Source organism: Anopheles aquasalis, chromosome Y, assembly GCF_943734665.1.
Source record: "Anopheles aquasalis chromosome Y, idAnoAquaMG_Q_19, whole genome shotgun sequence".
Classification (NCBI taxonomy): domain Eukaryota; kingdom Metazoa; phylum Arthropoda; class Insecta; order Diptera; family Culicidae; genus Anopheles; species Anopheles aquasalis.
In genome coordinates, this window is record NC_064879.1 from 2,245,830 (window position 1) to 2,270,829 (window position 25,000).

At 49.6% G+C, this 25,000-nt stretch overlaps 5 protein-coding genes across 16 annotated transcripts in view; 2 read left to right on the top strand and 3 right to left on the bottom strand.

The window, feature by feature from the left end:
• Positions 1–4,420, bottom strand: part of LOC126579767 (acetylcholine receptor subunit alpha-like) — a 27,364-nt gene extending 22,944 nt beyond the window's left edge. For 3 of the 4 annotated variants that reach the window (XM_050243349.1, XM_050243347.1, XM_050243345.1), the window contains exons 1-5: positions 4,165–4,395; positions 3,083–3,537; positions 1,318–1,780; positions 1,159–1,203; positions 140–249 (exon numbers count right to left, since the gene is read on the bottom strand). In XM_050243349.1, coding sequence (XP_050099306.1) covers positions 140–249; positions 1,159–1,203; positions 1,318–1,530 — 368 coding nt within the window. In that variant the 5' untranslated portion in view covers positions 1,531–1,780; positions 3,083–3,537; positions 4,165–4,395. Of the gene's footprint in view, positions 1–139; positions 250–1,158; positions 1,204–1,317; positions 1,781–3,082; positions 3,538–4,164 lie in introns of all 4 variants that reach the window. The other variant, XM_050243346.1, reaches the window with a different exon arrangement.
• LOC126579771 (cytochrome P450 4d8-like) overlaps positions 1–25,000 on the top strand; it is a 431,039-nt gene that overhangs the window by 59,292 nt on the left and 346,747 nt on the right. The window lies entirely within an intron of this gene.
• Positions 7,661–9,467, bottom strand: LOC126579716 (uncharacterized). Its single transcript, XM_050243264.1, has 4 exons — positions 9,151–9,467; positions 8,888–9,070; positions 7,940–8,806; positions 7,661–7,811 (listed from the first exon to the last, which is right to left on the bottom strand). The coding sequence occupies exons 1-4, from the start codon at positions 9,465–9,467 to the stop codon at positions 7,661–7,663; spliced, it is 1,518 nt and encodes a 505-aa protein (XP_050099221.1).
• Positions 17,504–22,872, bottom strand: LOC126579769 (synaptic vesicle glycoprotein 2C-like). 4 transcript variants are annotated; one of them, XM_050243354.1, is made up of 10 exons: positions 22,611–22,872; positions 21,538–21,654; positions 21,191–21,445; positions 20,635–20,797; positions 20,317–20,541; positions 20,095–20,233; positions 18,579–19,050; positions 18,343–18,502; positions 18,136–18,263; positions 17,504–18,052 (listed from the first exon to the last, which is right to left on the bottom strand). In XM_050243354.1, the coding sequence occupies exons 2-10, from the start codon at positions 21,539–21,541 to the stop codon at positions 17,997–17,999; spliced, it is 1,602 nt and encodes a 533-aa protein (XP_050099311.1). In that variant the 5' UTR covers positions 21,542–21,654; positions 22,611–22,872; the 3' UTR covers positions 17,504–17,996. The 4 variants fall into 4 exon arrangements, 3 of the variants coding, with proteins under 3 accessions (XP_050099311.1, XP_050099310.1, XP_050099308.1); XM_050243353.1 differs by having other exon boundaries at positions 22,515–22,872; XM_050243351.1 differs by having other exon boundaries at positions 22,477–22,872.
• The window catches only part of LOC126579763 (membrane-associated transporter protein), a 10,474-nt gene continuing 9,899 nt past the window's right edge, over positions 24,426–25,000 (top strand). For 2 of the 4 annotated variants that reach the window (XM_050243337.1, XM_050243340.1), the window contains exon 1: positions 24,426–24,711. The gene's annotated coding sequence lies outside the window, so the exon portion shown is untranslated. Of the gene's footprint in view, positions 24,813–25,000 lie in introns of all 4 variants that reach the window. The other 2 variants (XM_050243338.1, XM_050243339.1) reach the window with 2 other exon arrangements.

Genomic DNA, 25,000 nt, shown 5'->3' on the forward strand with positions numbered 1-25,000 from the left:
AGGAACTGGTCTGGGGTTGTGGTACATATAGAAATATAATAATTGTGCTTCCCGACCTACGGGGAGGAGGGGAACGGAAGTAAAACACCCCGAGACGCAGCGTACGCGAACTAGCGGCAGCGGATCGGTTACTACTTACTTGTTGTACAGCACGATGTCCGGCCGCCAGATGTGGTCCGACGGTACGTGCAGCATCTGGACGCCACCGTACTCCTTCGGTTCCCAGCGCAGCTTGTAGTCGTACCAGGACTGTTGGTGGTGGTGGTGGTGGTGGTGGAGAAGTGCGAATCGTCAATTAGTGTGTCACGTTCCACGCCGGTGGTGTGAGCAAACCCCCGAAAACCTTCCGTCTACACTGTCAAGAATCTGGGCTAGATTCTAGAGAAAAGGATTTTCGCTCACACTACACCGTGGCCAGTATATTCTCATACAAATTCAATCATTTTTATTTTCTTAACGGGTGGACCATTTTCTATCATCAGAGTGGTTTTTTTTTCAAAGAAAAACTTATAATAATCAATCAAAAAATATTTTTCGGAATAGCCCCCTACCCACTCTTTTTCTGCGAGCTTCAATCGCCTCGAAAGTCCAACGCACGTGGCACGGACTACTTTCATAGACCCATATTTTTGGAATCGTTGCTTCAAACTGAATAAAATTAGACAATTTCGTTCGTCTAGGTTCAATAATTGTATGAACAAACGATAAAGTCAAGTGAGTTAAAATCTGATGAACTGGCAGCCCGTTCATTCTTCTCTACAAATCTGGTTAAATTATCCCTGTACCAGGTTTGAACCAAACATGCTCCTCCAAGAGCGCTCCATCATGCTGGAGCACATAATTTTCGTTCCCTCATAATCTTTCCACAGTAGATTTCACCATTTTCTTCATAAGATATCTTTTACAATACGTTAGGTAAATTTATCCGCCTTTTTCGATAAAAAAATGGGGGTCGCAATTGTTTCATGGGCAGGGTAACACAGACACGCAATTGTTTCATGGTTACTAAAATTAGAGCCTTAAAAATAAAACAGACCAATTCAACTGCCAAAATGTTAACACAACAATTAGGTGCCGTGAACCTACCAAAATCGTGCAGCGAAACAAAGTGTACGAGAATATATTGGACACGGTGTACACGGGCCACTGGACACTTACCTGTTCGACCCACAAGTTGGTGGTCATAATTTGATTTTTGAGATTCTGCGCGCGAGATGTCAAAAAAAAAAAAAAAAGAAACACACAGAGAAAGCCAAGAACGCCGGGATTAGTCAGGGATCGCCGCGTTCTGCTGGCCTTACGATTACCGCGACTTACCACGTCGATCAACTGTGACAGCTTCAGCTTGATGCAGACCCGCAGCACGTCCGACGTGTTGACGACCGGGCGCACCAGCTTGTTGTAGTTGCTCAACAGGTCGTCGTACAGGCGCTTGGCGTCCGGGTTACCGGCGACGGCACCGTGCACCACCAGTGCCGACAGCAACCAAGCCCGCAACGTTTCGCCCGTCGTCGGTGCCATGTTCTTCATCGTGCAGCGGTTGCTGCTGCTGCTGCTGCTGCTGCTGCTGCTGCTACTCCTGGCGCTTGCCCCTTGCTGGCCGGCTGTAGGGCGTTTGCTGTAGATTCGCGATTCGCTCGCGCACTGGCTGCGCCCTGGCTGCGCCCTGGCTGCTCTCTGGTTCCGAGTGGTGCGAGTATGACAACTACTACTGACTGCCTGCCGCCTTACGGCCACACGCTGCTACTACTTGCTGGTGCAATCGATGTGTGGAACGCTCCTGTGTAAAAAAAAAAAGAGGCAAAACCGAGCTCGGTCAAAGTGTTACGTCATCTTTAGGATGTGAGAAGGGTACGGGCCACTTTCCGGGCGTCATCATCGACGTGCACGGTTGCGTGGGGCAACTAGGTCGGTAATGACCACCTAGGGCCATAAAACCAGCAGGCAATCGTGCTAATGGAGCGCGTGCTTTTTGCATTACCAACTGATCGTTTGTTTCCGTTCTGCGCCTTCGCTGAAAACAGCAATAAGGGGCGGAGAGGAAGGGCACAGTATGCATCGTGAGATAGGCCTAGGCCAGACAGCAAAAGGCTACCACAGGATGAACGGTGAAAGACCATGAAATGAAGATCGAAGAACCTTCTCTCCCCTTCGGTCCCGACGCATCGCCACACAAAGTAATGGAGACGCACGCTGTAACGAAGGGCCGTGCCCGTAATGTCCTTTCATGGGGTAAGTTGTGTGCACAATGTATGTGCTTTTGTGAATGAATGGGTACACATGTGGGTGTGGTTCAGATTACGCGCGCGCGCGCGCGCGCGCGTGTTCTTATATGTGTGCGCGTGTATTTATGTTTTTGTGGCGTGCTTGAGGTGACTTTTTGGGTGTGGGTGTGCGTTTTGTACGTGTTTCGTTTCTTTATCTACTCTTTCTCTCTCTCTCACGCTTTTGCTTTGTATTTTTTTTTTCTCTCGCGCGCGCAATCACAACATTTGTCGACTCGACTTTGGACGTGCAGCATCCGATGGGTATGTTTGGATACTGCCGATACTTCGAGGAACCAGTAAGCCCTCTATTTTTTTTGGTGTTGACTAGTTATGCAGTTTGTTTGGTTGCTGCTCAGGATTCAGGCTGATTGTAGCTTTTTTTTCGACTGCAAGTAGGTTGTTGCTCTCTCTCTCTCTTTCTCTCTTTCTCTCGTTCTCTCGTTCTCTCTTTCTCTCTTTCTTTTTCTCTTTTTCTCTCTTTCTCACTCTCTCTCTTTCTATTTCTTTTTCTCAGTATTTCACTTCGCTCCCATGGGCTCTGCAGCTTCCATTCACCGCACACTAACACTCGCACAAAACTCTCGCACACATACTATACTGGGAGGGAGGGAGGGAGGGGTGTTGGGGGGCCATATTGCATAACAGAGCACGCGATCTCGCATGCAGAAGGCACCGTGTACCTTCACCAAAGATTTTGATCGTGCTACAAAAGGGACCAAGAAAGAGCTTCTCCCCCCTCCCCCCCCATTGGCACCAAACAACTGGCCAACTGGCACTGCACTTCTGTTTTTTTTTTCACCAGTTTGGCGTCGTACCTGGCGAGTGAACCTGGAGTATACGCCTAAGGACTGCAACACTGCAACGCTAGATGTCGCCCGAGATGGAGCGCTGCGGTCGGATACTGTCGTCGGATGCTGTGTCGGATCACACGGCACACACGGCCCCCCCCGGCTCAGTTCACAGAAACGGTCAACCAACGGTAATTCGGGCGAGTCCCACCGCCCACCGGCGGACATGGTTTCATTTGGAAACGGGATGAAAGGGGCCAAAAACCAAGCGCGCGTTCCAATCCAGTGACCTCTGCTGGTGCTGGTGCTGCTGCTGGTGCTGCTGCTACTACTACCGCTAGCACACTACTCCTGCTGCTACTACTACTGCACTTTCACGCACTTTTCATTGTTTGCTGGTTGGCGTTGATGCTGACTGCTGCTGACTGCTGACTGCTGTAAGTGCCGCCGAGTCGCTCAGTGCTCAGGGATTCGGCAGCGCGCTGTAAACGAAAACGGAAACGGATGAGCAGTGGGTAGAGAGAGAGAGAGAGAGAGAGAGAGAAGTGCAAACAGGTTGAGGAAAAGTGATGCTGAAGAATGCTGGCAATCTTGCGGAACCGACGAACGAAACGTGTTTGTGTGGTTGTGTGCGGACGCGCGCATGTCCAGATGGGATCTCCCGACGAACGATGACGACGACGACGACGATAAGGAGCGCGCACTTGGCTGGCACTCCTGAGCTGGTGCTGAGACGTTTGATGACAGTATTTTTTTTCGGAGCGGGGGGGGGGGGGAGCTTGCAAAGCGTCCTCGTAATGAAGTAAGCTCGCCGAGCGCGCGAGCACACATGCATACAAAGAACCCCGTGCCAGTAGAAATCTGCGAATCATCTGAGTGTCGGAGAGGTCACTTTTTGGGGCGGATTTGGATGCTGATGCTGATTACGGATTGCTGGTTTGCTGTGTGCCGCCTCGCTATCCTTTTTGGAGTATCAATTCAATTCGATCCAAGCGAAGAATTTCCGTTCCCCCAAGGGAAGGATTGAGCCTCAGTTCGGGGTTGTACAATGATGCCAGTAAAAAAAACAAACAGTAGAGAAAAGAAATGTAACTAAAACGAAAACACACCACAATCGAAACCAGCGCCCTTTTCGTTTCGTGTTTCGGTGGCAGCAACTCACTGGCACACGAAAATGCTCTGATTGATTGACCGTTTGATGGCGAGTAACAACAACATCACCACACCACAGACACACACCGTCTACCCGTCCGCTAGTTTTTTTTTGCTGCTGCTTCCTGATGATGCTGCTATGTTACTGGAGTGAAGGGGAGAGGGGGTATTGTGTGTGTTTTTTTCCTTCTTCTTCTTCTTCTATTTGGCAGGACGTACGGGCGTACAGGCCCTGCTGGTGTGCTGCCGGGTACAATACAGAATCTGCACTGAGAGCATCAGCATCCAAGCCGAACGCTGCGAGTCTTGAGTGCCCGATGATGCCACGAGATGAGAGGATGAGGCATTATAATGCTCACGCACTGCTATAACCTCGCGTAAAAAAAGAGAAATAGAGAGAGAGAGAGAAAGAGAGAGAGAGAGAGAGAGAGAGAGAGAGAGAGAGAGAGAGAGAATACTGTTAGTAGCTGGAGAGCCGCCGAATGTCGCCGCCATCACCGCAGCGGAGCGATACTGAATGCTCCGAATTGACAGGAAGTGTCTCTCGCCGGGTGAACGTGCGCGTAACTGCTGGATGGAAAGGGGACGGTAATCGAACGGGAAAACGGATGAAATACTTGGAGATGCTACTAGAATATCTGTTGGCCCAATCGGTAATAGCTTATCGGGCTACCTTGTGTAGGCCACCAGTCGAATCTCTATCTCACTTGCTCTCTTTCGTTTACTCCCTAAACTCCTATCCGCATGCGAGCCGCAGAAGAAAGTAACTGCCAGTCAGCGGGCTGCACTACTATCGTGGTGAAAGTTGAAATGTTGTAGCAAATGTTTTTTCATTCAATTTTGTCGAACACTACTGTCATTGTAGATATATCACGAATCTGCAATCCTAACCTGTGTATAGAATAAAATTACATCGATCGAGGGCCGTCTTTAGCCTCTGCAGAGCCCTGTGCACACTGTATTAACGGGGCACCCTTTAGTTTTTGTCAATTGTAGCGCGTTCTTTTCGTGTAGTTCAAGATTTTCACACACTAAAACCCCTTTCCAACGCCTCTTTACCATCTACGATAGTAACTTGCACCATTGTGCAGCTTCTTCGTTTAAAAAACTTCTTTTGTTTCTCATTAGCAAATAACACAAGCAGTACATTTTTACAGGATTGTAGATAGTTAAAGATCATAGCATTTAGAACAGTTTGTAAGTGGAAAGGACAAAATATCCGATAATGATATTAATTAGTGTTTTGGGGGGAATTCGGTAATTTCTGCCTGATAAAAGGCTCATTTTTGACGATGTTTTGTGACGTATCCTTCCCCTTTACTTTTTCAAGTGTATGCCATATTAAACTACAACTTTTGAAGAATATTTAGTTCTTTTTTGGGGAAGTTTTTTTTTTAAAACTTCATCCACGGCATCACATTTAGGAAGGTGCGTCTGCGAAAAGGCACTTTCCGGTGCCCATCGTAGCTGTGTGATGCGTTTTTAGAAAAATACACATTGATATTCTTTAGATAGATTATAAGTTTATCCAGGTAGCCCCGTTGACTTTTATTTGAATTTCCTATTTTTCGGTTTTTGGCAGATTTTTGAAGTTGATGAATACAATGGTGTTGATCACAATGATCAAACCGGGTTCGTCGCTTAGTCTTAAGTCGCAAGTCTTTTGATTCGCACCAAAACCAGTGCCCATCGTAGCTACGTGATGGGTCATCAGAAAAACACATATCAATACTCGTTCGAAAGATTATAAGTTTATCCAGGTAGCCCTGGAGAGTTTTTGTTGAATTTCCTATTTTTCGATTTTTGGCAGATTTTTGAAGTTCGAAAAAAGATGCATTTTGCGATTTTGCCTAAAAACACGATTTTTAATGATTTGTTTAAAAAAAAATATCCACAATTTTCATAAAATCTCAACGGGACTATCTAGCAAAGAGTGTACAGATAATGTGTTAAAAATTTCGAATCGATCGGTTCAGTAGTTTTGACGGTACCGATGGGCACCGACTTTGAAAACGTTGATTTTGGGAAACGCGCTTCAAAGTAGCGAGCTGCCTGGAACCTTCTTTGAAGCGCAGATTTTCAAACATCTATAACTTTGTCAGTTTTGCTTCGATTTATCCAAAAAATTTACACAATATTCTTGATAAGATCAGCTTTTAGAGAAAAATGTTTTAAATAAATGTCACATAAAAACCGAAGCCCTTAAGGGGCCGCTTTGTATGGCAGATCCAGAAATCTGGCCCCTTAATGCCTTGCTGACAATTTTAAAATGTTCTTCACATGACAGCACTCTCATAGAGAAGTCATATAATGCTTAAATATCCCTGCCACGTTATCAGTTTTAGCTGTGAAGTGACAGGATATAAAAAGCTGAAATAGCTGCGTCGCGTTATTCTTATCAAAAAAATAGTTGTAGTCAAGAAATCAGCCTGTTCTTGGTATGAACGAACATCTACGAAATCAGCAGAATATTGTGCAGTGCTTTTTATGCTTTGAAGTTTAAAAAACATCACAGGTTTCTACCAAAAATGAACCTTCGCCGAAACACATTTAAAAGTGAACATTTCAACTTTAGTTTTCTCAAAAGCCCGGCAATGCCCGGCAAAAATGCAGAGAGAATTTGAAAGAGTAAGGTGTCTAGAATATAAAACCAGTTGCAATTATTCCCCCAAGGTTCCGCTTTACCGATTTTTCGATGTTTTTTGTGAAATATGGGTATTTCAGAATTTTTCGTCTAGTTGCTGTATTTGCTTTTATTCTCCATCGCCTGTTTCTTGGCGATATTTGTGCCAGATACTTAAAAAAAGGTTCAAAAAAAGGTTCTGGACAACAAACTTTAATATGCTGAGAAGAAATTAGCTCAACTTTTAGAGTGACCTTCAGAAATAGACAAAATGAAGGTGTTTGAAAGGAAATTCTGAGATTTAAAGCAAATTTCAAGCAAAAATGGATGGATTCCGATATCAACTGCATGATTTCAACGCTTGCTAATGATAAATGGTTGCAATCTAGAGTGAATTGAATGTTTTGGCTAAGGCAAACTCCATAAATGGGCGACCCCCAAGAGAAATTACAGATATTATAGAAGTAAGAGCAAGAAAGATTCATGATCAAACAAAAAATCCTTTTTTTGCTCAAGTATGCTGGAATTGGTAGAAAACATTATTTTTTTACTACTTTAAATCTAATATCAACCATATTTATAACGAATAAGACAGCATTAAGGGGGCGCAAATACCTATCTGTGCGTCGTGTAATAATTTCAGCACTCTTGAATCCTTCAAGTAGAGCTCAACGAAGTGGCGCCATTGCGAGCAAATGGAATACACAACAAGATGGCGACTACTCAAATCCGTTCGATCGATGCAGTACGCAAAGTATGCTGTTTATTAAATTGAGCACCAGCTTTTTTTTTTCTTCCTTTCGTTCCGTTCGATGCAGTAAGTATCGTGCTTAAATCGACGATCGAGCAGCAGGGCAAGGGTACAGCTTCGAGCAGTTACCATTCCCGATACCGACAATGGAAGCCGACAGACAGTGCAGTGCAACGGGGGCGGACGGGGGTGGCCGCTCCGTGACCCCGGCCATCCAGCAAACCGCAAGACTACATAGCGGCCAGCCAACCAGTGCGATAGAGCGTAAAAAAAAGAAAGAAAGAGAAACAAGCGGATAAGTGACGCTCCGTGATTTTCGCCGTCGCCGCAGTCCGTCAGCCACCGACGCGTTGCGTACCTCCAGAGCGAAACCCAGTAACCGCTGATGGTGGTGAGGGTACGGGAGAAGCGGTTCGCCACGCAGAGACTACGCTGCAGGCAGGCGGCCCGTTCGACCGAGCCAACGTCAACGTCGCCAGCCATGACGAGTACGTCGATCGAGCTGAGCGCATGGCCAGCCAGCTGGTTCAGTTCGCGAACGGCCACCGGCGCCGGTTCGGTGGGAAGCTCCCGCATGAACCGCTCCCGCCGTACCTCACCACCATCCACCTCCACCTCGATCGGTTGCGTCGGCAGCACCATCATGCCGGCTTCACCTTTCGTCATCGTGATGCACATGATGACCTGCAGGATGAACATACCGAACGACAGGAAGGCGAGCGTGGTGAGAGCGATGTCGAACAGATCCTTCAGCCCGACCGAACCACCGGCCACCGGGTGTTTACTGGCCAGCTGTTTCTCCTGGGGCTGGTGCTCACTCTCGAACACACTCTGGTGATGGTGGTAGTGGGGGGCACCCGGAATGCCCGAGTACAGCATATCGCCCCGCGCATACCCACTCTCCGTTTCACCTTCCAGTAACTCCCAGTGGCGGCCCTGTGACGGTTTGGTACGGTGGTGCTGCCGGTAGCTGTCGCTGGCGGGATGGTAACGCCCGCCACCACCACCAGTGGTCGTCGGAACCCCAGCGTACCCCGTGACGAAACCTTCGTCGAAGCCAAGGTCCTGCTCCTGCTGCTCGGTTGGTTCCTTTTCGATGCCCACTTTGTCACTCGCGGCTGCTGCTGGTGTCCGGTGCCGTGGATGCTGTTCATCACCAGCCACCGCATCCGCCACTCCGCCCACTGACAGGTAGTTCCGATAGATGTCGTCCATGGTGGCGGTCCTACGGCGAGCGATCGAGCGAGATGGCTGTGAGCCCCGCTCCCGTGATCCATTTGCTTTTTTTTTTTTTTGCGGAACTTACTTTGTCAACCACTCGCGATACCCACTCGAACCCGGATCGTACAGCAGAGCGTTGGAAACCGACGGCAGCACCGTACCGTCGCTCGCTGAGCTCATCCGCTTCGTGAGCACGCCCGGTTGGTATGCCTGGTGTAGGATACGGTTGGCGAGGAACCCGTTACAGCGATAGCGATTGAACATGGTGCTGCCCGGGAAGGTAACATAAAAAAAAAAAAAACATGAAACCGATCTGTGGCGACCCCTTTTCAGTGCGGCGATCCTTACCGATGGAACTCCATGGTCGAGAGGGCCCGGGAGTAGCTGGTTTCGTTGGTGTGCACCACACTATCGCCACTGCCACTACCGCTCGGTTCGAATCGAAACGGCAATGGTCCATGATCCATGGTACGGCTTTCGGCGGCACCTTCCCCCTGTGCCCCGTCCGGTGCATCCAGCATGAGCAGTGTCAGTGGCATCAGATGCTCGTTCAGGATGTCGTCCGTGCGGAGCAGCAGCAGCGGCCCCGGCTCACGATCGGCACGCTGGCAAAGCACTAGCAGCGCAAGATTTACCACCAACAGAACCACCTTCATCGGTGCCATCGGCTTCAACACTGGCGATCCGATCGTCACCAGACTGTCCACGGTCCCGGTACGCCAGCCCAATCGTTCCGTTGCACGGTCTGCGTGCACCGCTACGTCATTAGTGAGCTGGTGCGGAGCCGGCACTGACGCGTGCTCCAGTTCGCCGACGACGACGACAATTACGCTCGGTGCGCTAGAACACTGCGCTTGCTAGGGTGCGCCAATCGACTTGCGATGGGTGCCTGCCGTTGTGCAGGCAGGCGTTCACGAGTGCAACGGAGCCTGTAATGTGATCAAGATTAGCGACGACCGTAGACCACGACTGTGGTTTATCGTCGGAAAGTTTAAGTTTCATATGCCACTGCGTTTTTTCTCTCTTACAAATGGAAAAAAGTCGTTTCGTTGAGCAATAATGTGTGCATAATTTCGCTTATGACTGTTTTATTATGCAGTCGCAAAGCGAGCATTTTTCACACATTTTATTTTATTATTTTTAGAGCATAAAAACCGCCTTTCCGGTTTAAAAAAGCATATGCAACGAGTATATATGGTATCACTATCATTAACAGACAGTTTGTGTCAACATTCATTGAGAAAATTCCGTTCTGGGGCGTCCGAGTGAAGGATGAGGTAGCTTTTGAGTCAACATTTTAAGGAACCAAAACATTGATTTAAGGGGGGACTTCGGTATCTAATTTTTTTAGTGACACATATTTTGAACATTTTTCCCTGAAAGCTGATCCTTTCCAGAACATTGTGTTAAAGTTTTGGATCAATCGAAGCAAAACTGACAAAGTTACAGATTTTTGTAAATCCGCGTTTCATAATACTGTGGCCAATAAATAAGTAGAATCGGTACACAACATGCTAGTGCTAACGAATTTATTCTTGAAATGTTTGCGCTACTTGTAAACATTTGATTTTGACAATGTGTCGTCCCCAAAGGCTTTTTGCACCATTCTCAAAGTATCCGTAGCGGAAAATTAACTGGAAAAGCGGAACTAGCGGAAAAAGTACTGACAACTAACAAAAAATACGAGATTAAATAAATTCGTTAGCACTTGCAAGTTGTGTACCGATTCTACTTATTCATTGGCCACAGTAGTACTTCATGCAGCTCGCTACTTTGAAGAGCGTTTTCCAAAACTAATGTTTTCAAAGTCGAAGCCCATCGCACCATAAAAACTACTAGACCGATTAATTCAAATTTTTTAACACATAATTTGCACACTTTTAGTCAGGTAGTCCCGTTGAGATTTCATGAAAATTGTTGATACTTTTTTTAAAACAAATCATTAAATATCGTGCTTTTAGGCAAAATGACAGAGAGCATCACTTTTTCAACTTCGAAAATCTGCCAGAAATCGAAAAATCGGAATTTCACCAAAAACTTGATGTGGTTACCTGCATAAGCTTATAATCTTTCAAACCGGTATCGATTTGTATTTTTCTGATGACCCATCACGCAGCAATCAGCGATGGGCACCGGAAAACGTATCTTTTCATAGACGCACCATCAGAAATTTGGATGCCATGGATGAATTTTTTAATCAATCTTCTTCAAAATAGCACCAAATATTCTTTAAAAGACCAGTCTAATGTACCATTCACATGAAAGAATAAAGTTGAATGGTTACGTCACAAAAAATCGTCAAAAATGGTCTTTGTTTTTTGTAAGAAATTACCGAAGCCCCCCCTTTATATGCCTGATGCCATAAACTAATCAAATTGAATCAAAAGATCATAGAATAAAATGAAATATAAACCACTGATTTATCTTTATGCTAAGTATTTCTAAAACGGTTAAACGAAACAACCTAATAGCTATCCAACTATCCAATGCTGTAGACCAATCATCGCCAAGCCGGAGGAGATGTTTTTCAGGAGTAAGCGATCCCACAGATAACCCAGAACGGTTGAGGGGGGCGATTGAGTAGTAAAAGCAATATTATAGCAATTTAGTGCGATCACGCAACCATGTCGGAGATGTCGGGGAAATACTGAAGAAGGAGAAGAAGAAGAATGTGCCGCACAGGGGCGCAATACAGCGCGCTAGCGTGGATTCATTGTTAATGGGTACCTGCTGAGCTAAAGCCAGAAGATGGCGATGCCCTGACAGTTCCTCCAAAAAAAAAAGAAAAAGAGTGGCCTCTACCCAGGCCCAGGATCCACTTTTTGGGAAAAAAGGAAGATCAGCGACGAAGGGCAGCTCCTCCAGGAGTCGTCCCGGATTTTTGGCGCCCATTATGGCGTGTCAGCGTGTCGGTATACTCCGCTTGCTGCTCGCCTCGCCATCACTCATCCGCCAGCACCACACAACAAAGCACAACACAACGCCGGTAGGGTAACGGATGATGCGAGGATGATAAATATTGTCTCTTTTTTAATAGCCACACAAAGCAACCACATTCCCTCCCCCCCCCCTACCCCACCGTCCCCTCAACTAGCGCCACAGAAGGTTAAGTGCTCGAAGATGTTGAGAACGTTAACAGCTGCTATTACGTGTTTATTACTTATCGCCAGTTACACCTTCCGTGCGGTGCTGCTTTCGTGAGCGAGAAGCGTGATTCTTTTCCGCAATCGGTAAGGGTGCAGCGATTTGTACATTTGTGGCGAGGCCCTTCGCCTGCGGTAGCCTCGCGCCATCGCGTACACCATTAATTATCAGGGGGCACTGGATTTTTGCTATTTACCGGTGCCCCCCGGGGGAAAACGGGCTCCGTGAAATGCGCAGTTGCGCCGGAAATCGCTGCCTTTCCCTTTTTTTTTCGTTCACACTCCTTTCCGATCCAGCGCGGAAAAGGTGCTCCTTGAGATGAAGGACTCGAGTCTAGATTGATTCCGCTCGTGCCAATCGCCACAGCGTGCTAGACTATTAAGGTCTTTGATTTCCTGTGAGTGATCTTTATGCACGTTCTTCTTCGTCCTTATCGGGTACACTATTGTTTGTTAAACTATTGTTATAATTCGCCCCTAGTGCAGTGCAGTTCGAGCCAAAAAAAAAAACAGAAACAAAGCGAAATAAATTATTAACTTCTTGGACGTTTTGTGGAATGCCTTTCGGCCCAGCTCGTCCCGATTCATCAATGAGCCAAAAGAAAACAAAACGTTCACTTAAATTTTGATGGATGAAATTAACCGGTGCCCCCGGTGTTACCTGTTAAGCATTTTCCCACCACCTTGCTCCCGTTGACTCCCTGAGATTTTCCCTCAGCTTCAGCGTCGTGGTATCTTCAGCGAACTCAGCGAGTGACCGACGCGCGCGCGCCATGTGATCATGCGCGCACCCAACAAGGGAGGTGTGAACAGTTCTTCCCTCGACCCGCTTCCACACCCCCGCACAACCCAGCACAACATCAGCATCAGCAAAAAGCTCCCCCCCAATGGTGCAGGTGCGTTGCGATTGGTCGACGCCAGCAGCATCCTGAGCTGAGGGAGCTCCTGCTTGTTGGAGAGTTATATCGAGCGGCTCCACGGATTGCGTGCGACCGACCGGGCGTGCGAACGGGACCGTCTGCTTCACCTGATTGAACTCTGTCTCTTTTTGTCTCTCTTTGTGTCTCTTTTTCTTTTTCTTCTTTGCCTCTTTTTCACATTCTGTCCTTTGCTCTCGCTGTATCACTCTCTCTCTCTCTCTCCCTCTCTCTCTCTCTCTCTCTCTCTCTCTCTCTCTCTCTCTGTCACTCACACGCGCTGTCTACGTTTCTGGTTGGCAAGTGGCAGTGATTTGCTGGTGCAGCAGCGTGTTTCCTGTAAGCCGACGGATGGGTATTAGATTGGATAATCAGGATTGTGGTCAGTTGCGGTTGATCTACTACAGGAATCGGAAGAGATTACGCCCGGTCTTTCCACCACTGGGCAGGAAGCTCTCGAACACGTGCACAGTTGTGTGTTTCCAGAATATGGCTACTTGAGAGAGAGGGAGAGAGAGAGAGAGAACGGGAGGGAGGAGGATTATCATCAACCACAGGATCAGCTTTTGTTTTTGTTTTCGTGTGACCCCTGTGTGCTCCATTTGTGGTGTCTGGTTAGTGGCCAGCAAGGCAAGGCGAATCCGGTGCGTGTAGTGCGTGAATTGTGCCAAAAAGAAAACAAACAAACAGATAGTTGCCTCCCGGTTCGTGATGGAACCGCCCAGCTTCTTCATCGAACGACTGCTGGGCGTTTGGCAGAGTTCGGCGGCGAATCGCGCCCTCGGAACGTTACCGGATGCGAGCGGCACACCGGGGAAAGACGAAACACCATCCCGGGACGACGACTGTTCCTGTGTTCTTTCCCCCCCGCGCCCCAAACCCCTCCGGCAGTGTAGCATGAATGAGCATGGCAGTTGGCCGGAGTTGAGGGACTGCGCCCCGTGTGCCCATCTTTGCACCGGCTTCCGATCGACACCGGTACTGCCGGACTGCCCGGTGAGGTACGGTGAGTATCCGACGGGACGGGACGAACCAGCGCCCGCGGGCCTGGTGGACGACGATGTGGACGTCCTCGATGTGGCTTCGGAGGACCGTCGGTCACCTGCCAGCGAACAACCGAAATGCCGCCCCCAGTCAACCGGTGCCGGATCGCCCCGGCATCCCGTCGAACCCGCCGACTATCCCGGCTACACCGAATACACCAATCAAACGTTCGCCAATGCCAGTGCACTGGCGAGCTGGCTGTACCAGCGGCAACTTCCACCGCCACCGCATCTTGTCAACCGCGCGGGAAAACCGATCCGGGACTGGCATCTTCGGCAGCTCGAACTGCGGACGTTGCCGGATGGCGAGACTTACGCCGGTCAGCACGGTAAGTGGTAGCTGCGCGATCGGGACAGGGCCTGCGATCCTGATCCGATGCGATCATGCAGCAAAACCTCGAGCAATCGAGCTGCTGCAGCAAGAACTGCCGAAGAAGCTGGAATACATCTTCATCATCGTGATCGTGGCTGCGATCCTCAGCGCTGTAGGAACGGGCGCACGAAAGGCAAACAAGTGCCAACAGCGTCACATAAAGACCCGACGACCGAGAGCGCTAGTTTTAAAGTTATTCGAACAATCACCATCGGCAAACACAGCTCCAAGCGCAGCTGTTTGCTCACTGTTTTAGCACCTTCGCAGCTCCGAATTAACCAAGACGTGCCTGGCAGCGATTACATGCCTTAAACTGTGGCCAACGAGCTGCCTTTGACGACCACGACAAACGGGTCGAGTCGAACGTCGAGTCGAGCAAACAAATTGCGTGGCCGTTGTTTGCTTCCCAGAGCCAACGGCCGAACGCACGCGATTGATGCGTCGACGACCGTTCGACCCTAGCCGTGCCTTTACAGCGGTGGGAAGTGGTGGACGGCCTACAGGCAGGTGTCTCCTCGCATCCGCGCGATGATTGGACGTCGATAAACACATCGCAAACATTGGAGCTTGTCAATTGTTGTCAATGATGTTGTTGTCTTCGGGTTATTCTGCTGCTGCTGCTGCTGCTGCTGCTGTTGCTGCTCTCGAGCAACTGTTGCCGAGCTCCTGCATGCTTCTGCGGCGAGTTGCACATTGCTGTGACACACTGGAAAAGGGGTTTGTAATTTACGCTTTAGTTACGAGCGTTCAAGTCAAGCCATTCGTGAGCTAACAACGTCCCATAGGACGGGGCCCAAGGGCCTAGGGGCCAACAGAGCGGCGAGTGGCGGCAAATGTGCGCGGCCAGTTTGCGCTTGGGGGAATCGATTCTGTTTTGGTCCTTTTGTTGGTACTGGCATTTATGACAGGCTAATGTTGGTCTTTGGTATTAAAGTGTTGAATTTGTCAGATGATAGTTCGTCTGCTCTTGCTTCGCCTCTCTTTCTTCTTCTTTTTCTTTGTCTACTTCTTGTTCTTCCTCTTCTTTTCTCAAACGCTCAAAGGCCTAAGTGATAAAAGTCACGCTGCCGGAGCTTACCGTTGTGTTGTGCTCTTTGTTGCGGTGAAGTACTCTAAACAGTCCAATGTACCAGGTGTATGCATATGAAACCGTTGTGTTTTTTTCGTAAAAAAAACCGTTTATTGTGGGAAAACGGATAATCATTTATTCTCCAAAATGATAGCACTCATTAGCTACCAATTTGAACTATATTTTAGGCAATTTTTGGATGTCTAACCTACAAAACCGCCAATCTGCACCATTTTTGCAAAACCCCTTCCATTTTTCGAACAAAAGGAAGCGCTGCTCGGCCATTACCTGTCCCAGCGATGCAAATGAATGTTCAATTGATAGAGTCAAGTCTGGTGAGTTAGCCGCAAGTTGCAATTGTTACCAATTGTGGCTTTTACCGTGTCCTTGGCCGATATTCCGCGCGGTGGCGGAGCATTTTCATCGAGAAAAATCGGTCAATTTAAACGTTTTTGATATTTTGGTTGATTTTTTTCACAAGTCTCGATAGAAATTGATTGATTGTTGCTTGTAATGAACATTAGTAACCCTTTTTGGCCAATAAGGCCTGCAATTTGATGAATTCTAACATTTTCGATGGTTGGAAGTTCTCTCATTTATGCCACTACTTTCAATTTTTTTAAACCGCACTTTGCACTGTGTTTCAGTAAGAGCATACCCACCGTAACCTTCAACAAAAATTTGATGCGATTCGGCCGCCGATTTTTTGAGATAGACGCAAAAATTGGCGACGATAGACGCGGTGTGGGCGAATCGCAGTTTTTAGGAACGAAATTTGCCATTTTAATCGTAATGAAAATATTTGTGATAGTGTGAAATTAGAAAAAATGCATACCGATTATGTTTAACGGATGCCTAATGAACAAAATAAAATTCTTGAATGACTTTACAGCTCCATTTGACGTAGATATAGCTCTAGAATGTAAACAACGGTTGCATATGCATACACCTGGTAGTTATTGTCCCGCAGCGACAAACTGTTGCCTTGGCTGGCTGGCTAGCCAAAGGAGAAGCAATCAGCAACAGCAAACACTAAATGGTATAACCACATAAGGCTACAAAAGGCTGCAAGCGCGCAGCCTGTCTATGAAGATCTCTGCAAGACTGATGGCGGATCCTGATCCGCCCCATTCCAACACGTGTGCGTCTCTCTCTCTCTCTCTCTCGGCAGGTTCCAAGCATGGCAAGAGCTACAGAAAGCAGAACCGCGACCGGAAGCCACGGCAAGCGTACTCCACGATGCAGCTGGAGCGGCTCGAGGAGGAGTTCAAAAAGGACATCTACGTCAGCATCAGCAAGCGTTCGGAGCTGTCCCGGTGTCTCAACCTCACCGATACGCAGGTGAAAACCTGGTTTCAGAATAGGCGCACCAAGTTCAAGAAGCAATCACACTCCCGCAGCAAGGTGCTGGAACGGAACCACTCGGACAGTATGCGCCGCTGGTTGGCCCTCCAGCTGCCACCGCTCGGTCAGCCGCTCGAGAACCTGCAGGTCGTCCCGTCCGGTATGATCTACATACCGCGGCATTCCGGACCGGGGATGCCGCCCGTGTTGGCCCCGAACCAGTTGGCCGTCAGTCCTGCCTACTCTGCCTCGATGATTGAGGCATTCTACGGTATTCATCCACATCGTGCCTTGCCGATACTGATCGGACGAACCGTTGCACCGCACGGTACCGGTGCCGTGCCGGTGGAACCGGTCCATCCCCTCCAGCAGCCGGAAACAGTGTCAACGGACGGTGTCAAGTGTGAGGACGGTGCTGAGACAGCGAGTGATTCCTGTTGACGGCGCTATCGGACTTCCTGCCAGCAACAACCAGCAAAAGGCGCATCCCGCGGTGCGGTTGTGGCTTTGCAGTGTCGCCTGCGTCGTGGTATTGTAGTTACGCACCTGTGCATCCTCCATGATCGAAGAGGGTGTTTCTGTCCCCGTGTACACACTGCACAGTATCTGGGCGCAGAATCTGCCGGTTTTTTTTTTTCTGTGTCTAGCGCACACACTCTCTCCAGAATCTGGGCGTCATCTGTGAAATCGCCTACATCGCAGACCGGTTTGATTCTGTGCAGTGTGTACACGGGATGTGAAAGAGGACGGATCCAACCGGAGGGCATTACGCAAATAAAACCAACTCTTCCATTGACCATTCAATTCCACGCAAATTTGTTTAATGTTTCGTTTAGTCTAGCTGCCTAGTATTTGTGAACGCGGTTGGAACACGGAAGATAAGGAGAATAGTAGCAAAATCACTCACACTAGGGAGGGGAATCCTGTTATCTAAATAATCATTCTACACAATCTATATACGCTGCACCACTCGCTAGTATCCCTATATACTATACCCTTTTACAACGTAACAAAGAATCCTTCCAGTGCGTGCCCGGGACTCGTCTTAAGAAGCAATAAACCTTAAGGTACTGTTAGAACGTTCCAAAAAAAAAAAAACCTTCAAATCTAATCCAGCGCGCGAGTGTCTAAAGGACACAAGTTACCTATCATGTACCCTGGCCATGTGGCCACAGTAGCCGGTCTCTAAGATAGGCGTGAGAGGGCTATCTATCCTCAGGGTAGTCTGCGAACGCTCAGGATGCTAGATTCAAGAGCCGTGCCCGCCCGGGGGTAAATCCTCATTGAAGAAGAAGAAGAAGCTGCTTACTCGAGCGCCATAGTGCCCGTGCTGGGCAGAAAGAAGCACAAGATGGCACTCCCTGCAAAAACAGAAAACCATTCGTGGTCATTAATCTGCTGGAGAAATAAGGAGTTATAGGAGGAGGCCAGGACGGTAGCTCACCGAGGAGCAGGGCCGCAAACAGGACCACCGGGATGAAACAGTTGAGATCGACCAGAAACCCGAACAGAATGTTACCGAGTAGTGCACCGCCGCGTCCACAGGTCAGCGAGAGTGCCGCGGCCATAACCCTGAACGAGTGTGTTGCCGGATAAGGGATAAAACAAGGTAGAATAAAAATACAGCAAATCAGGAACAAGGAAAACCCACCTCAGGTTCGTCGGAAACAGATCCACCATCACGCAGTAGACGGTACTGATGCCCATCGATGTCAGTGCCTCGAAAATGCAGGACAGCACCAGGTTTTGCGTCGAGTTGTTGACGTACGACAGGCCTACCGTAACGCCCGCTGCCACCAGCAAGCTGAAAACTGCTCTGAAAGTATTGGGAACAGTTAGCCCGTCTTTTTACACGTCCTGCCCTGCCCTGCCGGCCCGGATACGTACTGAGAAAGAACTTGGCGCCGAGCCGGTGAACGCACAGCGGCAACCAGAAGCTGGTCGGGATGCAGGCGAAACCGAGCAGCAGCGTGTGCCAGTAAACGTTCGTGTCGATCTCGGTACCACAGAACTCCTCCACCACCGTACCATCGGCACCGTTGTCCAGCACGATCGACGACACGTCGCAGACGGACACGGACGAGTTCGGGTACCGCTTCTCGTACTCTTCGAATCGACCGAACAGCTCGGGAAACCAGATCATCAGCGTGTAGTAGCTCGAGGTGATACCGAACTGGATCAGACAGGCGAGCAGCGTGTTCCGCCGGAAGGTTGGCCCGCACAGCGTCTTCGTTTGCTCCCAAATTTCACCCAACAGGATGCGGATGTGTTTCGGTTTGTGGATGCAGAACGATCGGATCGAGCGCTGGTGTGCCTCCATGATTGCGTTACCCTTTTCGCGCACCTTCAAGCCAGTGATCTGTGGTGTGGTCCCAGGTGGGGAGGGGGGGGGGTGGATGAAACCGGGATTAGAACGCATGTGCATATGTGCGCCTCTACAGGGTGAGCCAAAAAAACTGCAACACAGTTAAAACGCCATATATTTTCCATTTTTGTTAGGATTTTATTGAATAAAACCAAAAAATGTTGGGAATTTCATAAACTTTCAGAATCAGTTTATTTTTTTACGGTATGTTACTTTTTGGAGGAATTATGGTCTTGAGACCGTGAAGAGGCCTTGCTTCGCTTGGCCGCAAGTGATGAAATTCTGAACTTTGTTTTCTTTGATGAGAAACCATTCGTTATTCTGTAGTTTTTAAACGAAAAAAAATATGGGATTTAGTTTCCAGGAAAGTCAGCTGATAATTTACACTCTCGGCTGGCCACCACGACGCATAAACCGGGTTGATAATGGGTTGAGATGCGATAACACGCAATTTTTCACATTATTCGCACATTTTCGTTCGGTGGATCCGATATAAATCAACAAATTAATGTTTCTAAAGCTATTAAAAGGTTCATTGCAGTCCTAGAAATGCAAACAATTCATGCGAAATCCCTAGAGATTCTAAAAGGACTCTGTACCTTCCCTCAAAGCAACCGAGACATGAAATTAGCGTAAAGAACCATTTCACACTTCATTTCCATGTCTCATTGGCTGTCAATATCTATGCGCGCAAAACAGCGCAGGACTTCTCCGTTTGCGGTATTTTGAAGGGCAAGGTTAGACCTAAAAAATGACATAGTTTTGAACAGTTTATGCAAACGCTTCTCTAAGAATGAGCCAAAATACCACAAAGCACCCTGCGGGCAACGAGCGATGGTTTCTTCTACCGTCTCAAGATCATAATTCACCCAAACAGTAACATACCATAAAAAACTGAACTGATTCTGAAAGTTTATGAAATTCGCGACGTTTTTTGGTTTTACTCAAAAAATTCCAAACAAAAATGAAAAATATATGGCGTTTTAAATGTGTTGCAGTTTTTTTTGCCTCACCCTGTAAGCCTCCTACGCCACCTACCGGATACTCGTCCCGTTCGCGGCCAGTGTTCACACGGAAGATGTCTTTCAGCACTTCAATCGCTAGCTCCTCCTCGCCGCACTCAATGAGGAACTTGGGGCTCTCGGGGAAAGAGAACAACCATACACCGAGCAGCAGGCTAGCGTAGACCAGCCAGATCACCATTAGTACACAAAAAATGTTTCGTTTTTCCACCCCGGGGGGGGCTGTCCAACACCTCACCTGGGGATAGCGCTGAGGGCAACAAACAGGTTCCAGCTCGCCAGGCGAAACCCATTGGCGCTGACGAACCGAAAGTCGAGCGGTATGACGAGCCAGGCAATGCACGGCAGCACTATGATACCGAGCGTCCAGAACAGCTCCATCCAGCAGAGGATCTTTTCCCGGTACACCGTCGGTTGGAATTCGCCCAGGTAGGGAAAGCAAATGCCCATGGCGCCGGTGATGCTGTGGTGGAAAAACGGTGAAGGCATTCGTGAGGCACCGGGGGCCAGTGCTGGAGGGGGGGGGGGGGGGGGGGGGGGGGCGTTACAAACTTACGCAAACCCATTGATGAACCGGAAGAACATGAAGAGGGAGAATATTTGCGAAGCGGTCGACAGTATACCGATCGCACCGTCGAGCAGCAGGGCGGCAATCAGTACCACCCGGCGTCCCTTGGTGTCGGCCAGGCAACCCCAGAAGTACGATCCAATCACCATCCCTAAACACACACACACACAGACACACAAAAAGAAGACACAAAACACAGAAGAAATTTTCGGTCGAAGAAATTGACAGCGAGTGCATTCGGCTTTTGCACCGGTAATGGTGGTCACGCCGGTGGTCACGGCGTATCCTGACGCCCACTACCACCACGCTCACACTGTTTCTACAATACGGCCTCCGTCCGCCGGCACGCTGCTTTCTCTGTTTTTACACCAAGCTTAAAAATAGATCGGCAAAATTTTGCCGATCTTGTTATCTTCCCTCGTGCTCTCTCTCTCTCTCTCTTTCTCAGGAAGGAAATTAACGGCATAAAGGGGCCAGGAACGTGGCACGTGGTGTAACAAGAGCGCAAGGTGACGGTCGCGGCCCCCGGGAGTGGAGTACATACCGAGCATTGGAGCCGCCGTCAGCCAGCCCTTGTCCTCGGACGTCATCCGGAAGTCGCAGGTCGCCGACGGTAACACGAACGACAGGATGGTAACGCCGATGGCCGTGTTGGCGTAGATGAGCCCGCATAGGGCTAGCAGCCGGTAGTGGAACCAGCCGAAGCCGGTCAGCGATAGTGCCTGCTCGTAGTCGACGCTGTTGCTACCCTCCTCGGCCAGACTGATCGCCTTGGTTGTCTCCGGTGTCGGGTGGTTGTCTACGTAAACACAACAAAACGGAAACGGGCCCCGTGGTCAGCGACACCCGTAGGACAATCCACCACAATACCCACGCCCGCCCCCAGCATACCCATCTTCGATCGAGTTGGAACAGGTACGGACGTAGCGCCGTTGTATCCTGGTCACAGTTCACGGGCGGCGTTGCGCGTTGTCACACTGCACACCGGACACCAGCACACGGAAGATCCTAAAAAGTAGCACCAACACACGCACGAACACGTGGAATGAGTAGGAGTGCAACAGCAAGGACGCCGCGCCAACGGGGGGGTGGTGGGTCGTGGCCACTTCCAATCACTGCCAGCTACTCCATTTCCGTTCGGTCACGCGGGACACACAAGCGCCAGGCAGACACTCACAGGACAAGCTTTGACGTGGCCGTCAACGGTGTTCACCCACACACACACACACACACTCACACACACCGATAAACTGCTCACTAGTATACGATAGAGGTTTATTTGGGACTAGGCTGTGCGCGGCCACAACCAGCTCACTCCAGCAGGGAGTATCAGGGAATGATGTTCTACACGCCACTGAATGGAGGGAAGGAGAGGGGGGGGGGGGGGCGGGGGCAATGGAGATTCGTGGTCCCACGACGAGCACGATCTGTCGGTAAGGAGCTGATGGGCCAAGCACGATTTGTGTGTTCATCTTATTCATAAAATGCTCCACGAAAAGGTTGTTGAAGGGGACAGAGAGAGAGAGAGAGAGAGAGGTGGGGGGAGGGGAGGGGATGGAGCCAGCCAAACCCAGCGGACGAAGGCGTCCATCAGCCGGCCATTTTCGGTGTCCGTGACGTAGGCGCCATAAGGTTAGTTACGATTCCGATTCAACTTGCTCAAAATAAGCCACTCTCTCTCTCTCTCTTTCTTTCTCTCTCTCTCACTCTCTCTCTCTCTCTCTCTCTCTCTCTCTCCTTGTTGTCCTACACTCTTGCTCTTTCCCACGTCCTTTTAGATCCAGATTTTTTCTTTCTCAATAAATTTCCTTTCCTTGCTGCATTCCATACCCAAGCATTTGAACCGTTAACACGATCGGTGCACTAACAATGTCGTTCCGGCGGCGACGTAGAAGGACGATTGATCGGGCAAACAGTGGAGAACGGAAGGAACGCGCGGAAGGCGGGCACAGGCCTAGACGCACCGGATGTGGGGCAGGAGAACCACCAGCAACAGCAGCAGCAACAGCAGCAACAGCAGTAGCAGCAGGAGGATAGCATTTGCATGTGACGCACTCGAACACTGAACTGACAGGAAGGAGGAATACCGTGCACTCATCCGTTCACCACCGTTTCAATCGAGAAGCGAATGGGCGGGCGGGAGAGGCAGGAGTGGTAGCGCCCGCGGGATCTGCAGCAAAACACGAGCGCAACAAGGACGAGCAAGCTGCAGCCGCCGGAGGACCGTGGATCGTGGTGGAAACGGTGGCAATGCGGTGGGTGCAGGTACAAGGATCCCAAAACCCCCCCCGCTTAAGCTAAGCCCCACCAAGGCAAGGCCGGAAGGCCGGGAGAGAAGAAAAGAGTGAGCTGATTCGATTGCGCGCGCACACTCGCGCCCTTGAGCCAGCAAGCAAGAGGGGAGCAAGCGTGAGCAGAGCGAGTGGTTGGGAACAAGAGGGCTGGGGGAAAGTAGAGCAGTAGATCGCAGTAGTGCCATACTATACTGCGCACTTGACTTTCACTTAGTTCGAGCAACATTCGGGGACTTTAAAAATAAAACAAACACACCGAACAATGCCACAATGAACAATGCAAATTGCATTTGCCGCCTGGGGATGACGCTGAAAGATGACGCGGGCTCCTCACACTCGCCGTTGGACGGTCGCACACGAAGGCAAGGCAAGGACCGTAGAAACAATAATAATGCAGCAATGCAATGTGCAGGAGCACACACACACCAACCAGGGAAGTGAGTGCGCGCTGGCTGTGGCAGGTGCGAACGAACGGATTCCCCATTTTGTGTTGGCTTTGCACGTGCACGCGGGCAAGCCTAAACGCTGACGGCGCGCCGACGGTGAAGCGTTTTGCAATAGTTTTTTTTCTCTTTTTTTTCTATGCACTCTGCTACACTTTCGTTATTATTAGAATGTTCCGCTTTCACCGGGCAAAGCATGAGCGAACCCGAAACCCCGTTCCGCCCGCCACCGTTCGCCAACTTAATCAACCGCTTCTTATTCTTATTAGCGAAGGGCGCGGGTGCGCGCGCGCGCGCTGGTGTGTAAGCTCGGTTGACAACCACCCGGCATCCCCCCGGCCATTCAGACACAGATCCCCGCACTCCGCTTTCTCTATCAGCCCGGCTGCTCGGACGCACCATAAGTCCGGGGGCATCGAGAGGCAGCGTAATTAGATCTCTAGAGAGTTTTGCTTTCATTGCTCGTGCCCGCGTACGGGTACGCGTGCAGGCGAACAGGCGAAAGTGAAATCCAATTGGACGACGGCACCGTTGGCACCGGGCTGGCTCACTGGCTTAGAGGGCCCGGCTCCAATAAGCTCAAGCAAGCAACGTAAAAAGAAAACCGCCCCCAACCCCCTATCAAGGGCGCTGCTATCAACCACTATCAACCAGGAATCGGCTCATTAGGACCGTGTACTACGTCAGGCTCGCTTGATCCCACCATGCTCTGTTTTTTTTCCCCTGGTACCGCGGCATTGTCATCGTAGTGTAAGGGATCGCGGGAACATTTTGTTCCGTCAGAGCTGTTCCGAAGCAAACAAACAAACAAACGAACAAAAGTCCGATAATGCGAAGGATATTTCAAATGGCCCGCCGTTCCACCATTAGCTGCGGATACGTCCGAGTACCAGCAGTAGCAGCAGCAACAGCAGCGAGTAGCGAGCCCTGCTCGGGTTCGGGTGCGCTAGACCGTTCGTTCGCTGTGCACGTTCGGGTGGATTCGTGTGCGTTGCGGTGCGGCTGCCGTGACTGTGGCAGTGGCCGGTGGAACGGAAAGGCGGAAGCCGCAGCAAGCCAGCTAGGCAGGGGTGCCCACCGGGGATCACACAGCGAGCGTGTACAGTGCGGCTCTTTACGCAGAACGCCAATCGTTGCGGCTGGTGGCGGCCAAACCAACCCAGTTGCCAGTTCTAGGCTGTGGCTCGCTCCAGCCACGCTATCAGCCACTCGCCAGTGCGCTGGCAGCAGCGGAAGTGCCCGATCCCCGAAAGTTCGCCCAAGAATATAGGTGGCTTTGAAATCGCCGGTGCAGTGTGCGTGTCCGTGTTTGGAGCTGACAAATTTTGGTGGGAAATTGTGTGTGAAGGCAATTGTTGTGCAAATCGTGGAGTGGAGTGCAGCGCCCTAAGCCTTTTAAGCACTCTTACGCCTAGAAAAAAATAGAGAAGTAGGGGGGAAATGTAGATGAATAATTTAAAGAAAACTAAGTGGCCCTGTTATCCCGCCTCGGTGTGCACCAAGCGCCTGGTGCTGGTGCGTCCTGTTTGAATTAAAAGTTAACACAAAAAAAAGCAAAAAACATTTAATGAAAGCGCAGCTGCCAACGACGGGGAGGGGGGGGGGGGGGTGGAGCAT